General features: G+C 47.7%; 1 protein-coding gene across 2 annotated transcripts in view; it reads left to right on the top strand.

Moving 5' to 3' along the window:
• Nucleotides 1-1,055: 1,055 nt before the first annotated feature.
• The window catches only part of LOC134408220 (cytochrome P450 2G1-like), a 40,333-nt gene continuing 28,791 nt past the window's right edge, over nucleotides 1,056-12,597 (top strand). Inside the window, exons 1-9 of one of the 2 annotated variants that reach the window (XM_063140408.1) lie at nucleotides 1,056-1,257; nucleotides 1,853-2,015; nucleotides 2,101-2,250; nucleotides 2,994-3,154; nucleotides 3,632-3,808; nucleotides 4,482-4,623; nucleotides 6,045-6,232; nucleotides 7,237-7,378; nucleotides 8,928-9,170. In XM_063140408.1, the coding sequence (XP_062996478.1) occupies nucleotides 1,081-1,257; nucleotides 1,853-2,015; nucleotides 2,101-2,250; nucleotides 2,994-3,154; nucleotides 3,632-3,808; nucleotides 4,482-4,623; nucleotides 6,045-6,232; nucleotides 7,237-7,378; nucleotides 8,928-9,109 (1,482 nt within the window). In that variant the 5' untranslated portion in view covers nucleotides 1,056-1,080 and the 3' untranslated portion in view covers nucleotides 9,110-9,170. Of the gene's footprint in view, nucleotides 1,258-1,852; nucleotides 2,016-2,100; nucleotides 2,251-2,993; nucleotides 3,155-3,631; nucleotides 3,809-4,481; nucleotides 4,624-6,044; nucleotides 6,233-7,236; nucleotides 7,379-8,927; nucleotides 9,171-12,597 lie in introns of those variants that run through there. The other variant, XM_063140407.1, reaches the window with a different exon arrangement.

The raw sequence follows: 12,597 nt of genomic DNA, 5'->3' as shown, positions 1-12,597 counted from the left end.
GTGGTCAACTGCAGAGGCCGTAGTTCAGTGGGAGAGCACATGCTTTAAGGGCAGAAGTCTTAGAAGTTCAGCCTGTGGTGCCTCATTATAAAATTATCTTGGAGACCAGGGAAGAGGAAGACCTTTGGTTTGGCCAGTGATGGAGAACTCCTGGGCCACGGGGCTCATCCAGTGTACAGGCTCCCTAATCCAGACTGTAGAACCTTCTGGGGTTCCACCCCCATTGGAATGTCCTGCATCCTTAGCTTATTAAGTCTTGGAGTGCAGCTGGTATGCCACGTCCATAGGAAGGCAGTGATGTCTGGGCCCTCCATAACAGGAGTGAGGCATTTGCACAATAAAAAAAAGCATTCATCTGGAAGCAGCAGGAAGCTTTTCTAGAAGGACCTTGGTTGGGACTCGTCCAGCAGAACTAGATTTTCCTGTGAGCAAAACCACCAATTGATGGGTTTTCTTGCAGGGCAACCTTAGAAAATGAAATGGAGAAGAGTGCATGGCTTTCCCAGAGCCAGAAGGGCGCCACCTTTGCCGCAGGGCTGACCCTCTTCACAGCGGATCCCAACCAAAGCAGGGCTCCAGGGCTGCTTCAACCCAAGGGCAGGACTCCATGTCAGAGAAGCTCCCTGGCTGCATTCCGGAGGGAGACGGCGCTGCAGGTAAACATCTCCAAATGCCAGCCTCTGTTAGCTGAACATTCTCACCACCAGCAGCCAAGTTTTGACAGAGCCACGCCAACCTTTTGGAAGGAGGGCGGCAGGATTGCACAAAAGGCCAGAAGTGCTGAGCACGTGGCCTTTGGGAGAAAGGCAGGGGCTCTGGGAAGGGGGGCTGGCAAAGGCTCAGGTGGCCACGCTTCGTGGCTGGAGAGTGTCTCCCCACCACCACCCTCCTCCAATGAAACCTGAGCTTGGAAACAAACTTTCCAGCCTCCTCCGTCCTCTGCCCTCTCTGGGTGTGTTGCAATTGTCCCCCTGGGCTACAGAGGGGGCTTGTCTCAGGTGTGTTTGTGCATCCACCTCCTTTTTCCTCCTTGTTCTTGCAGAAGTCCAGAAGAGGCGGCCTGCAGGGAGGGAGAGGAGGATGGAGGCCTGGTTGGGGGGCACCTGGATCCTGGCCGTTCTCCTCCTCGTCCTCTGGCTCCTTCTGCTCCAGGGGAAGAGCCACCCTGGGAATCTGCCCCCTGGCCCCCACAGGTGGCCTGTGCTGGGAAGTCTGCTGCACCTGAAGGGGCCGTCGTTGCTCCAAAGCCTCCTGAAGGTGAGTTTTTGAAGCGCCTCAATGTCTCCAGTCTTGGCAAAGCAGGAAGCTGCTGGGTTGGAAGCAGCATGGGAGTGGGGGGTGGAATCAGATCCTTTTCGTTAGAGCAGGGGGTGTCCACGTGGCACCGCTTTTGCTACGATTTCCCCCCAAACCCGCACCATCCAAAGATTGGAGGTGGAAACTCCATGGCCAGATTGAGCCCGTGGGATGGAGGTGCCCCACACCTGCCATAGAGGGAGGTGGGACAGTCAGACCAAAGTCCTATCACCTCCAGCATCCACAGTGACCAGCCAGATACCCCAGTAGGAAGCCCACAAGCAGAATAGGAGTGCAACAGGACCGTTCCGGTGTGCTCACCACAAACTCACTCAGAGAGCTGTAGTGTCTCATGACTACTAGTCATGGATATCCCCCGTGGGCTTGACTAATCCCTCTGTGAAGCCATCCAGGCTGGTGGCCAAACAAGAACTGATGTTCTTTGAAAGCATTATAGCAGTGGCCACCATAAGAGTCAAGGCATAATTTTTCAAAAAGTGAAGCAGTGAATAAAAGCTTCTTCCATTTAAAAGTGTTTGGATGTTCCCCTGTTCAGCTGCGAGAAAAATATGGGCCAGTGTTCACGGTCTATTTTGGAACTCGTCCGGTTGTAGTCTTATGTGGACACGATGCCGTGAAGGAGGCCCTGATAGACAAGGTGGAAGAATTCAGCGGAAGGAAAACCAACCCTACCCTAGAAAGGACCTTCCAAGGACACGGTGAGGCGTCCCACATGGCCTTGTGAGAAGAGGATCCCTTCCACTCTTTCCTGGTTGACATTCCATCTCCTTCTGGTTTCCTCAGGGGTGGTCTTTTCCGAAGGGGAGCGCTGGAAGCAGCTGCGCCAGTTCTCCGTCGCCATCCTGAGGAATTTCGGCATGGGGAAAAAAACCATTGAGGAGCGGATCAAGGAAGAGGCCCAATTCCTGCTGGAGGAATTTCAGAAGACCAGCCGTGAGTCGGGGTGGGGGTGGGGAGTAGGGAGTAGGCAGCAGTTGAACCCAAAGTTAAAAAAAGTCATGATACTCGGTGGGAGGGATTTGTCCTCCAAAAGACAATGGGAAGGGTGATAGGAAGGTAAGAGGGCGATATAGAGCACCTCTACCACCCCAATTATCGGTTGTGGGGATGTGGGGGGGGGAGCAAAAAGGAAATTGGAGAACAAAATAAAAGACAAATGGCAATTCATGTCTCCCTTATTCCAAATGAGTAGGAACGGAGGGAGGAATGAAGCTCCCCCCTCGGAACAGGAGACAGTAGTTTGAGTTAGGCATGAAGAAAAGTACAGATGGGTTAAGGTTTTACCATTCTCATACATCTTCCTGGAAATAAAGGGAGCAGACACCTCTTTGACTTATGTGTGGATTAGGCCAACCCCACCCCCCAACTGGGTGCCCTCTAAATGTTTTTGACTTCAACTCCTATCAGCCGCCAAAAACCAGCTTGGCCAATACTCAGGAATGCTGGGAGTCGTGGTCCGAAACATCTGGAGGCCGTCAGGCATTCTTTGTTTGTTTATTCAAATACATCTATATCTCCAAATTCATTAAACTCTGAAGTGGTTAACTTTAAAGTTTGAGGAAGGCTCAGGCAGATTTTCCAGTTACTCCAAATGTCCCCTCCTCCATCCTCCAGTCAACAATGGTCAATTGTACCTTCAGCGCAGTGACTCTTCCTTCATCTTTTCTGCCCTCTAGAGAAACCCTTTGACCCCACCCTTTATCTCAGCCACGCCGTCTCCAACGTCATCTGCTCCATCATCTTTGGTGACCGCTTTGACTACAGGGACCAGGAATTCCAGTCCCTCATGGAGATTATGTACAACAGTTTCCGGGAGATGAGCACAGCCTGGGCTCAGGTATCCCCACCCCACCCTCTTTGCTCAGATGAAAACGAGGAGAGAGAGAGAGAGAGTGCAACTCCTATCATTCCCAGCCAGCATGGCCATTGACTGAGAATGATGGGTGTTACAGCCCAATTTTAGCTGAAGGGCACTGGACTGTAGAAGGCTGTACAAGGAGGAACCTCCTTCATGAAATAGGGGTTCCTGCAAAGACAAATGCTCTTGTGCTAGAGACTTGATGCCAGTTTTAAATCTCTATAATAATACAAGGCACATTTGGCTCCTAATGTGATGTCTCCCTGGCACCATAGAAAGACCTTTTTTAAATTTTTCCAGGCCACTCAAGGTCCACTAATATTGTTTGATTTGATTGGTTTGGTTCTTGTTAGTTAGTGTTTGCTACCTTGGAAATACTTTTTGGCCAAGAGCAGGAAACACACTTGTGAAATGCAGATGAACCCCCCCCCCCCTCACCTTTCTCTCCTCCTGCAGTTCTATGACACTTATGCTGAGTTCCTGAAGTACTTTCCTGGGCCGCACACCAAGGTCTACAACCTCTTGGAAGACATGAGGGCCTTCATTGCCAAGAGAGTGAAGGAGAACCAGCAGACCCTTGACCCCAACACCCCTCGGGACTTCATTGACTGCTTCCTCATCCAGATGGAGAAGGTACCATGTTGGTGCAAATACCCCATAATCGGAGGGGCCACTGTTTCACTCCCTTTTCAACCCAGCCAGCTTGGCTCTAAATATACATGAGGCATTTCATTCTAATGCAGAGTTCTAGGAAACTCAGGGTTTGCAGCTCCCCACTCCTCATGAGCTTACATTCGGTGAGCAATAATCTACTTTGCAGCTCTGGCATAAATCAGAGGGCAATCAGGGTCTAATGAAACCCTTTCCCATTCCCAGGGGGAGAGGAAGGAAGCCACCTGTCCTCACCTCTTGCCTGGACCACTATGGAAATACATTTCTGAGCCAATGAGCCCTCCAGATGATGTTGGACTGCAGCACCCACCAGGCCTAGCCAGAATGGCCAATGGTGAGGGATGGTGGGAGTTGCAGACCAGCAACATCTGGAGGGCCACAAGTTGCCCACCCCAGATGTATAGGTGGAATTGACCAGTACAAGTGTTATTAAAATGTACCATGTACATTGATGGTGCTATATAAATAAATAAATAAATAAAATAATAATAATAATAATAATAATAATAATAATAATAATAATAATAATAATTAACAGGGCTTTTCAAGGAGTATAGCTATAGGATCAGCCGGCACAAATGACTGTGAGATCAGCCATGCAAATCAGAATGTTCTAATGAGGTTTTGTTCCTAGGAAAAAGACAACCCATCCAGTGAATTCAACACCAGGAACCTGGAGCTCACCACCCTTAACTTGTTCTTTGCTGGGACGGAGACCGTCAGCTCCAGCCTGAGATATGGTTTTCTGCTGATGATGAAATACCCCGACGTGCAAGGTATGGAGTGCAGAAACTCTGGCTGCAACAAGGGCTATTTAAACTCATCCTCGTGTCTTTCCCAGGTCATGAAACAGTTTGTCCAAGCATGACTGAGTGCAATACGACCACAGCCAAGACCCTGCCCTCATCTTCACAAGCACCGGGGAGGGGGGGTGGGGGAGAGGCGGGGAGGGACCTCGTCACAAAGGACCTCACAATGCAGCCAAGCTGGAGCGGGGGGAACCCATGAAGTCAGCCCTCCCAGCACCAGTATACATAGACAGTCGAACTCACTCTGTGTGTTTTAAAATACCCTTATACGTGCGTACAGTATATAGGTAACAATACACAGTTGCAGGCATGTTTGTCAATGCCCTTACACAGTACTGGTAGAATTCAGTTTTGACTACACAGAGTGTTTTCAAAATCTATGTGTGGATAACATTTGAAAACCTTGGAAATGTTATTGTTGAATGTTGAATATATTCTTGCCAAATCCAAATGTTCTTGTTAATGTGAAACCTCTTTTCACCTGACGCCTTTCTGCTCTACGTCTCCTACTCCCAATGATGTCCCGAAGCAAATGCCATATTCTCAAACGTTGGCCATACTGGTCTGCGTACAGATTATGCACATGTACATTAAGACAATTCCATTTCAATCTTAGATTAAGAGCAATTTCCGGCAGGCCTATCCAGTGGAATTTTAAGATGTTTTTAGAATGTTTTTTAGGATGTTTTAACAATGTATATTAAGTTTTAATTCAGTTTTATGTATTTTACCGTTTACTGTTGTTCCCCGCCTCGATCAAAATGTAGAGGCGCATAAGAAATAAATGTATTATTATTATTATTATTATTATTATTATTATTATTATTATTCATTATAGGTATTTCTGTAGATTGTCTCTCATTTAGTAAGACGTTTATAACTTCCAACTCTGTGCTTTGCAGCTCTAAGTTAAAGGAAGCCAGATTCCAGCTGGATATCAGGAAAAACTTCCTGACTGTTAGAGCAGTATGACAATGGAAACAGTTACCTAGGGAGGTGGTGGTCTCTCCTGCACTAGAGGCCTTCAAGAGGCAGCTGGGCAACCCTCTGTCAGGGATGCTTTAGGGTGGATTCCTGCATTGAGCAGAGGGTTGGACTTGATGGCCTTGTAGGCCCCTTCCAACTCTGCTATTCTAACACACAAACCTTCTCCATAAGAACTGACCATGCTGGGTCAGATCAAACTCCTGGCCATTTCCCCACAGTGTCCACCCAAATGGCTCAAGGAGGCCCTTGTCCTGGACAAACAGGCAATAGCCCTCACCTGATTCCACCCCCACCCCGCAGCAACTCAGTTCCTCTGAACATAGAGGGTCCATTTAGCTATGTTGGCGTTCCATTTGGGAATGAGAAATCTAAATTCCTAATTCTATAAATACATTTGACAGCAAAGATGCATGAGGAAATTGACCGAGTGATTGGCCAGAACCGTGTCCCAAACATTGAGGACCGGAGCCAGATGCCCTACGTAGACGCCGTCATCCACGAAGTGCAGAGATTCAGCGACCTCCTCCCCATGGACGTGCCCCACTCAGTTACCCGCGACACCGAATTCCGAGGCTACGTCATCCCTAAGGTACACGCTGAGGCCAGGGCAGTGATATCTCAGAGAGTCAGTCTACTAATATTCATGGGGTCCTGATTTGGAGCCAGCAGCCAAATGGCTTCTGCTAATGTGGCGCTTCTTCACTCAGCCTATAATCTGTCTGAGGGAATTACTGATCACAGGATCCGGTGACAGGTACTGGTAGCGATGGCTCTATCCAAGGAAGGAGGGGGCTACAGTCAGAAATTGCATGCTGGACCTGATAGCTCTTTGGTGCCCCCTCAGGATTCCTTTCTGCTTAAAAGTCTTGGCTCCTTCTTCATGAAGCAAATGGGGGAGCATGAATGGAATCCCCCTTTACACCACTGGCATCTCCCTATTAACCTGGCTGTAGGGCTTAAGTCTGGCTGCAGCCAGAGGTGGACAGATGCCCACAGGATGCTCCTGTAACTCAGCTGTGAGAGACCCACCACACTACTTTGTAGTTGTAACTACTTTGTAGTTGGTGGTGGATCACTGGGTCACATGTTCTCATTTGGTCAGCTGTTTTCAAACTTTTGTCCTCCCACAGACCAGCTGGAAATTCCTAAGGGGTTCAGTAGATCTCTTAATAAACTTTGTACTGGTTGTTCTACAGATGAAGGCAAAGAGAAAGCAAACTATATTAACCAAATAGTTTCTTCAGGACTGGGGTCATTGTCAGAGCGAGAGCTACGTTAAGGAAATAAGGCTACAGAGGCATTTTGCAGAAAATCTTAATAAATTGGACCAGCATCATAGTATGACCATTACGACCCATAGGCCAGGGCCTAGTTAGCCTCCGTGATCCAGCCCTGGTCAAAAGGGCCTCCCTCTCTGTCCCAAGAGAAACAAAACAAACACCAACCCGGGGCCAATGCTCCCAACGGTGCCACAACCATTCTGCAGACCACTTGACAGGAGCTTAGGGACCGTCAGAGCCCTGTGGACCACAATCCCTTAGTTCTTGCTGGGGCCTCTGTGCAGTCCTGACCTCCACACTCTCTCTTTCCTAGGGGACAGAAATCTACCCCATGCTCACCACTGTCCTGCATGACCCCACAAAGTTTGAAACCCCAGATGCCTTCAACCCAGGGCATTTCCTGGATGAGGACGGATGCTTCAAGAAGAGTGACGCCTTTGTGCCCTTCTCCTCAGGTAGAGCCCTCCTAAGCACTTCTGCAAATGAGAAGGTTCCTATTCTTAGGGTGACCAACTGTCAGGATTTCCCTGGATTTGTCCTGGTTTTTGTTCTTTCCATGGTGTCAGGGGGGATTTTCTATAATTTTCAATAATGTCTTGGAATGACACACCTTCCCCTTTAAGGCTGCCATTAGCATGGCAGGAGGGAATGACATGCTTTCTTGAGGCACATCATTCCCCCACCCTGAGCTCCAATTGAGGTCTTAAAGGGGAAAGTGGGTCATTCGTGGACATTATAGAAAAGGCCCCAATTGAAGTGGATGGTGGTGGTGCAGAATGAAATCCTTTCCCCTCCTTCACTCCAATCGGGTTCTTTAAGGTGGCAGGGGAATAACGTACTTTCTGCAGGACTCAGAAAGCTGCTTCCCCACACACACACTAGGTGTCCTCTTTTTTGGTTTCCCAAATATGGTCACCCTACCTATTCTATTTGGGGGTTTTCCACACGCTTGCTTTTTGAAGTTGTGAATGTGGGTCTCCTATAGCAAACAGCCATTCTGGCAGTGACTAGACCTCTTCTGATATCAAGTTGTTTGCACAGAGGCTTTTGTTTCCGAATTCTACAACATTCCTAATGTGCCTGCATAGATGCTTCTTTATTCTTATGAACTCACTTCTGCCCATGCCAATAACCTTGATGCTGTGTGCATTAGAAAGAGGGTGGTCAGCCTTAGGGATTGTGGAGTACGTAAGGTTGCGCACGAACAGAAACAGCCACCCTCCACCCTCACACAGTAACAAATAAATGTGCAGCAGAAGAATGAGGCCCCTGTGGAGAATAGGTGGAGGCGGCCAAAATATCTAGGAATGGCAGGAACAGGTGGGGCATTTTTCAACCATCAGTCACAGGCACCATGGAAATGTTTGTTTCTCCCAAAGGAGATGTTAAGTTTCACATGAGGAATCCCTCCAAGCTGGATGAGAACCAATAAGCTGAAGATGAACCCTGACAAGATAGAGGCACTATGGACAGTTTGCTCCCATGTCTGGAGATTAGGGAAATAATCTGTCCTGGGTGGGGTTGCCCTCCCTCTGAAGGATCAGGGGTGTAGCTTGAGGGTCCACCACTGTCTATGGAGGCACAAGTGGCCTCCGCACTGAGGAGTGTCTTTTCCCAACTGTTGTCGTTACGCCCACGACAGCCTTCTTGAACAGGGGTCCATGCATTGGTAACCTCTGGATTGGGCTATTGCAATGCACCAAAAATCTATCAATTAACACCCCCTATGCCCACACATAGTGGAAAGAAAGAGGGACTTCCTTTTGTCTGCCCTGGAACTCCTGCCAATCATGTTCATTGGAGCCATGCAGGCTGTGCACACCCATACTCTGCTCTTCTCCTGTTGAACGGTTGAGCCATTCTTAGTGTTCCAAGGTACAAATCACATGAGAACCAGCTGTTCTGGCCGCTCCCGGGGGAGCCCACCCCCTGACCCAAGCCAGGCATCTGTTGCAAAGCTGCCCGTCTCCTTCCCACCTGATTGCTCTCCTCTCTCCCTCGCAGGCAAGCGGATCTGCCTGGGCAAAGCGCTGGCCCGCATGGAGCTCTTCCTCTTCTTCACCACCATCCTGCAGAGATTCCGGCTGAAGCCCCTCCAGGCCCCCCAGGACATTGACACAACCCCCCAGGAGAGCGGCTTTGCCAACATCCCACCCCTCTACCAGCTCTGCGTCATCCCGCGCTGAGTGGGAGACCGGATTCAGAGTCCTCTCCCTCCCCTGCAGAAGCTGGATTCCCAGGATAGACAGGGGGGTGAGGGGGCGGTGGTCTTGTCCTCTTTTCCCTCTCACACCAAGGGGCTTTTGGAGATGGCTTCCATAGTTCACCCTCAAATTGGTTGCAAGGGTGCCTGTGGAAGCTCAGGTCGGAAGCCGTGTGGTGGTGGTGGTGATTCCTTCTCATGGCCCTCTGATCCCAAAGGACATTGATGCCTCTTTGTTTTGGGGGGTGGGTGGGTAGGGGTAGGGGACTAGAGGCTTAAAGCTTCATCCCACATACCTGTTTCCCTCAAATGATCCCTACAGCGCTAAACTGTCACCATTGTTGTTGTTGTTGTTTCTACCGGGCGGCTAGATCCTTTGCATTACCAGGAAATGGGTTTAAAGGGGGAAAAGTAAAAAAATCATAAAAAATCAACAGATGACCCAATCCGATTCAGATTTGGTGTGCTTAAAGCTCTCATTAATATCTATTACTGTGCCAAATTTGATGTCTTTGTCTTTAAAGCTTACGTAGATGTAAGCATTTGTTTAATTTTTCTTCAAATCCTGCTCCTGCACCCCAGCGGCTGCTCGGAAAACAACTAACGATACACTCGAAAACTAGTAGCAAAATATCGCACTTCTTTTGGTTAAGAAACACAATTTTTTGTGTTAAATACCACCTTTTTTATTTATAGGAAAGCGAGAATAAATAAAAAAGGTGGTATTTAACACAAAAAGAAGGAGGATTAGGACTCCCAAATATAAAATTATATTATGTAGCCAATAGACTAAGGGCGTTACTAGACGAGGCTGTAGCGCGCGTTACCTTCCGCAGTCGTGTCGAGGCTTCCAGATGACGTTCACGAGGATCCGCCGTTATCCTGCGGTGAAGCCTCTTTCTCCCGACTTTAAAAAAGTGAGTTCTAGTGCGCCTTTTCCTGCCGGGCCGCGGTAATTCGGAGTACGTGTGGGAGGATGTGAGGTCACTGCGGTCCGCACTGGTCAGGAAAAGGCGTGCTAAGGGGAGCGGCCAGTGGTTTCGGTCAAGCCACCTCCGCCATTTGCGCCCAGCCCGCCAGCTGGGGCAGCGCGGCGGAGTGGCTTTTTTTTTTATTTCCACAGTGACAATTTGCGCAGGACCGGAGGACCGGAAAAGTGGCTGGTGCGCTGCTGGGGCATGTGCGCCTGTTTTTTCTACTGCAACCTCTGCTTGGGTCAGTTTTCGGAAAGCCGGGCATCCCACAGTCCGCCTTCATGGGGAGTTGGTGACTCCTCGCGGTAGGCAGCCACCATGGCCGCATAATGGCGGTGCTGTACGCTGCCTGTTGATGTGGGTACCAGGCTGGCAGAGGGCAGAGCTGTTTGTGGGCTGCTGCCATGGCTACGGCCAGATGTGGGTTGGCTCCTTGGGATGGGGCAGAGGGCACAGAGGCGGTCATCGGCGCTGACACCTCAGAGGCATGATGGGAGATGTAGGCACAGAGTGCCCATGCAGACGATTGACCTCGGGTCATATGACACCCGCCACGACCCCCATCAGGAAGTGAGCGCATCAATGTTGACCCTCAACAGCACCAGCAGCACTTCAGCTGGCACTGGCACTGCCGGGGCCAGCAGCGGCATCGCTGACGGCTGCGCAAGTTTGCGGTCTTTCGGACTTGCGCAAACCGTGCGGCGAGCGGGAAAAAAAGCCGCGGCAATCAGGCCGGTGTGGCTGCGCAACCGTGCTCGAGGGGGCAGCAGCACAACCGGCGCAAACTTCCGCCACAAATCGAAGGCAGGTGTGGATGATGAGGCGTCAAGGCTGAACGGGAAAAGCCGCTTTCACCGCTCCTCAACGGCGGAACACCCGGTAGGTCTAGCAAAGCCCTAAGACATATAGTAGAAGGTATGATAGGAGTGGGAGATTTAAGTTGGTTAGAGGATAGAAAAGGAATGGATAAAGAGTGGAAATTGGAAAACATATTTTTTAGAGAATATAATAAAAAATGGGGGGAAGAAATAGAGAACCCCCTTCTAAAAAATCACTGGGAAATATGGTGTGTATATAAAAAGGAGTTACTTCCAAGTATTTCTCCAATAACACCAGTGATAATGTTAGGAAAATTTCCAGGGAATTTAAAAGATAAATTATGGAAAATATTAATAAGGATATAATGAAACTAAAAAATCGGTTAAGGAGGATGAACACTCGAGAAGAAATAGAAGAGGTATTAAAGGAGAAGAATTTAACATGGTTAAATTATTTTCAATTAGAGCAATGGATGAAGAAATGGTTAAAGGATAATGGAGAATGTAGAGAATTAACGAAATTTGAGGAGATGATTTTAAAAAGAAAATCGAGAAAGGAGAAAATAAAATGTTAAAAGGTTTAACGAGTGAAATATATAGAATATTGGTTGGGAAGGGGGAGTCAGAAAATATGAATAAGATGGTGTGGGAAACGGATTTGAAGATACAAATAGGGCAACAGAGTTGGGAGGGAATATGGAGACAAAGAGTGTTGAGAAGTATGTCAGTGAGGATAAAAGAGAATTACTATAAGATTTTATGGAGGTGGTATCTAACCCCGGTGAGATTAAATAAAATAAACAAGCTGCATTCAGCAAATTGTTGGAGAGGATGTAAAGAAAAAGGAACGTATTTATTCGTATGTGGTGGGAATGTGTATTTGTTCAAAAACTGTGGAAAATGGTGTTTAAAGAGATAAATGATATAGTGGGAATGGAGACTGAAGAGACACCTACAGTGGCATTGCTATCATTATATGGAGATTTAAAATGTAATAAAGAAACAAAAGAACTGATAACGAATTTGCTGACAGCAGCAAGGTTGATCATATCTAGGAACTGGAAGGTGCAAGGAGATTATCATGTTGAGGACTGGTATAAAGAGATTTGGGATATTGCTATAAATGATAAATTGACATGTAATATAAAAGTAAGAAGAGGGATAACAAAAACGAACGATTTTGAGGGAATTTGGAATCAGTTCCTAGAATATGTATTATCTAGGGGGAGTGGAAGACCACCTCCAGAAGAATCAATGAGATTTTGGAAAAAGGAATAGATCCCGGGGTGGGGGGGTGCACTTTATGTTATGCAATGATGTAAAAATATCAAATTACAAATGTTATAAGGTTAATCAAGTTATGTATTATGTTTTTTTGTCTTGTGTTGTTGAGATTATTGTAGTATTGTATTAGTGTATTGTTAATCAATAAGAAGAAGAAGAAGAAGAAGAAGAAGAAGAAGAAGAAGAAGAAGAAGAAGAGAAGAAGGAGAAGAAGAGAAGGAGAAGGAGAAGGAGAAGAAGAAGAAGAAGAAGAAGAAGAAGAAGAAGAAGAAGAAGAAGAAGAAGAAGAAACGCAATTAAAGCAGGATGCCTGGGAGCACTTCACAATAAAAACAGATTATAAGCAGGAAAACTTCGGAGTCCTTTGCATGCACACAGGAAACCCTGGTGTGATA

The sequence above is a fragment of the Elgaria multicarinata genome, chromosome 13, assembly GCF_023053635.1.
Source record: "Elgaria multicarinata webbii isolate HBS135686 ecotype San Diego chromosome 13, rElgMul1.1.pri, whole genome shotgun sequence".
NCBI classification, from domain to species: domain Eukaryota; kingdom Metazoa; phylum Chordata; class Lepidosauria; order Squamata; family Anguidae; genus Elgaria; species Elgaria multicarinata.
This window is presented reverse-complemented; position numbering and strand designations above follow the sequence as displayed.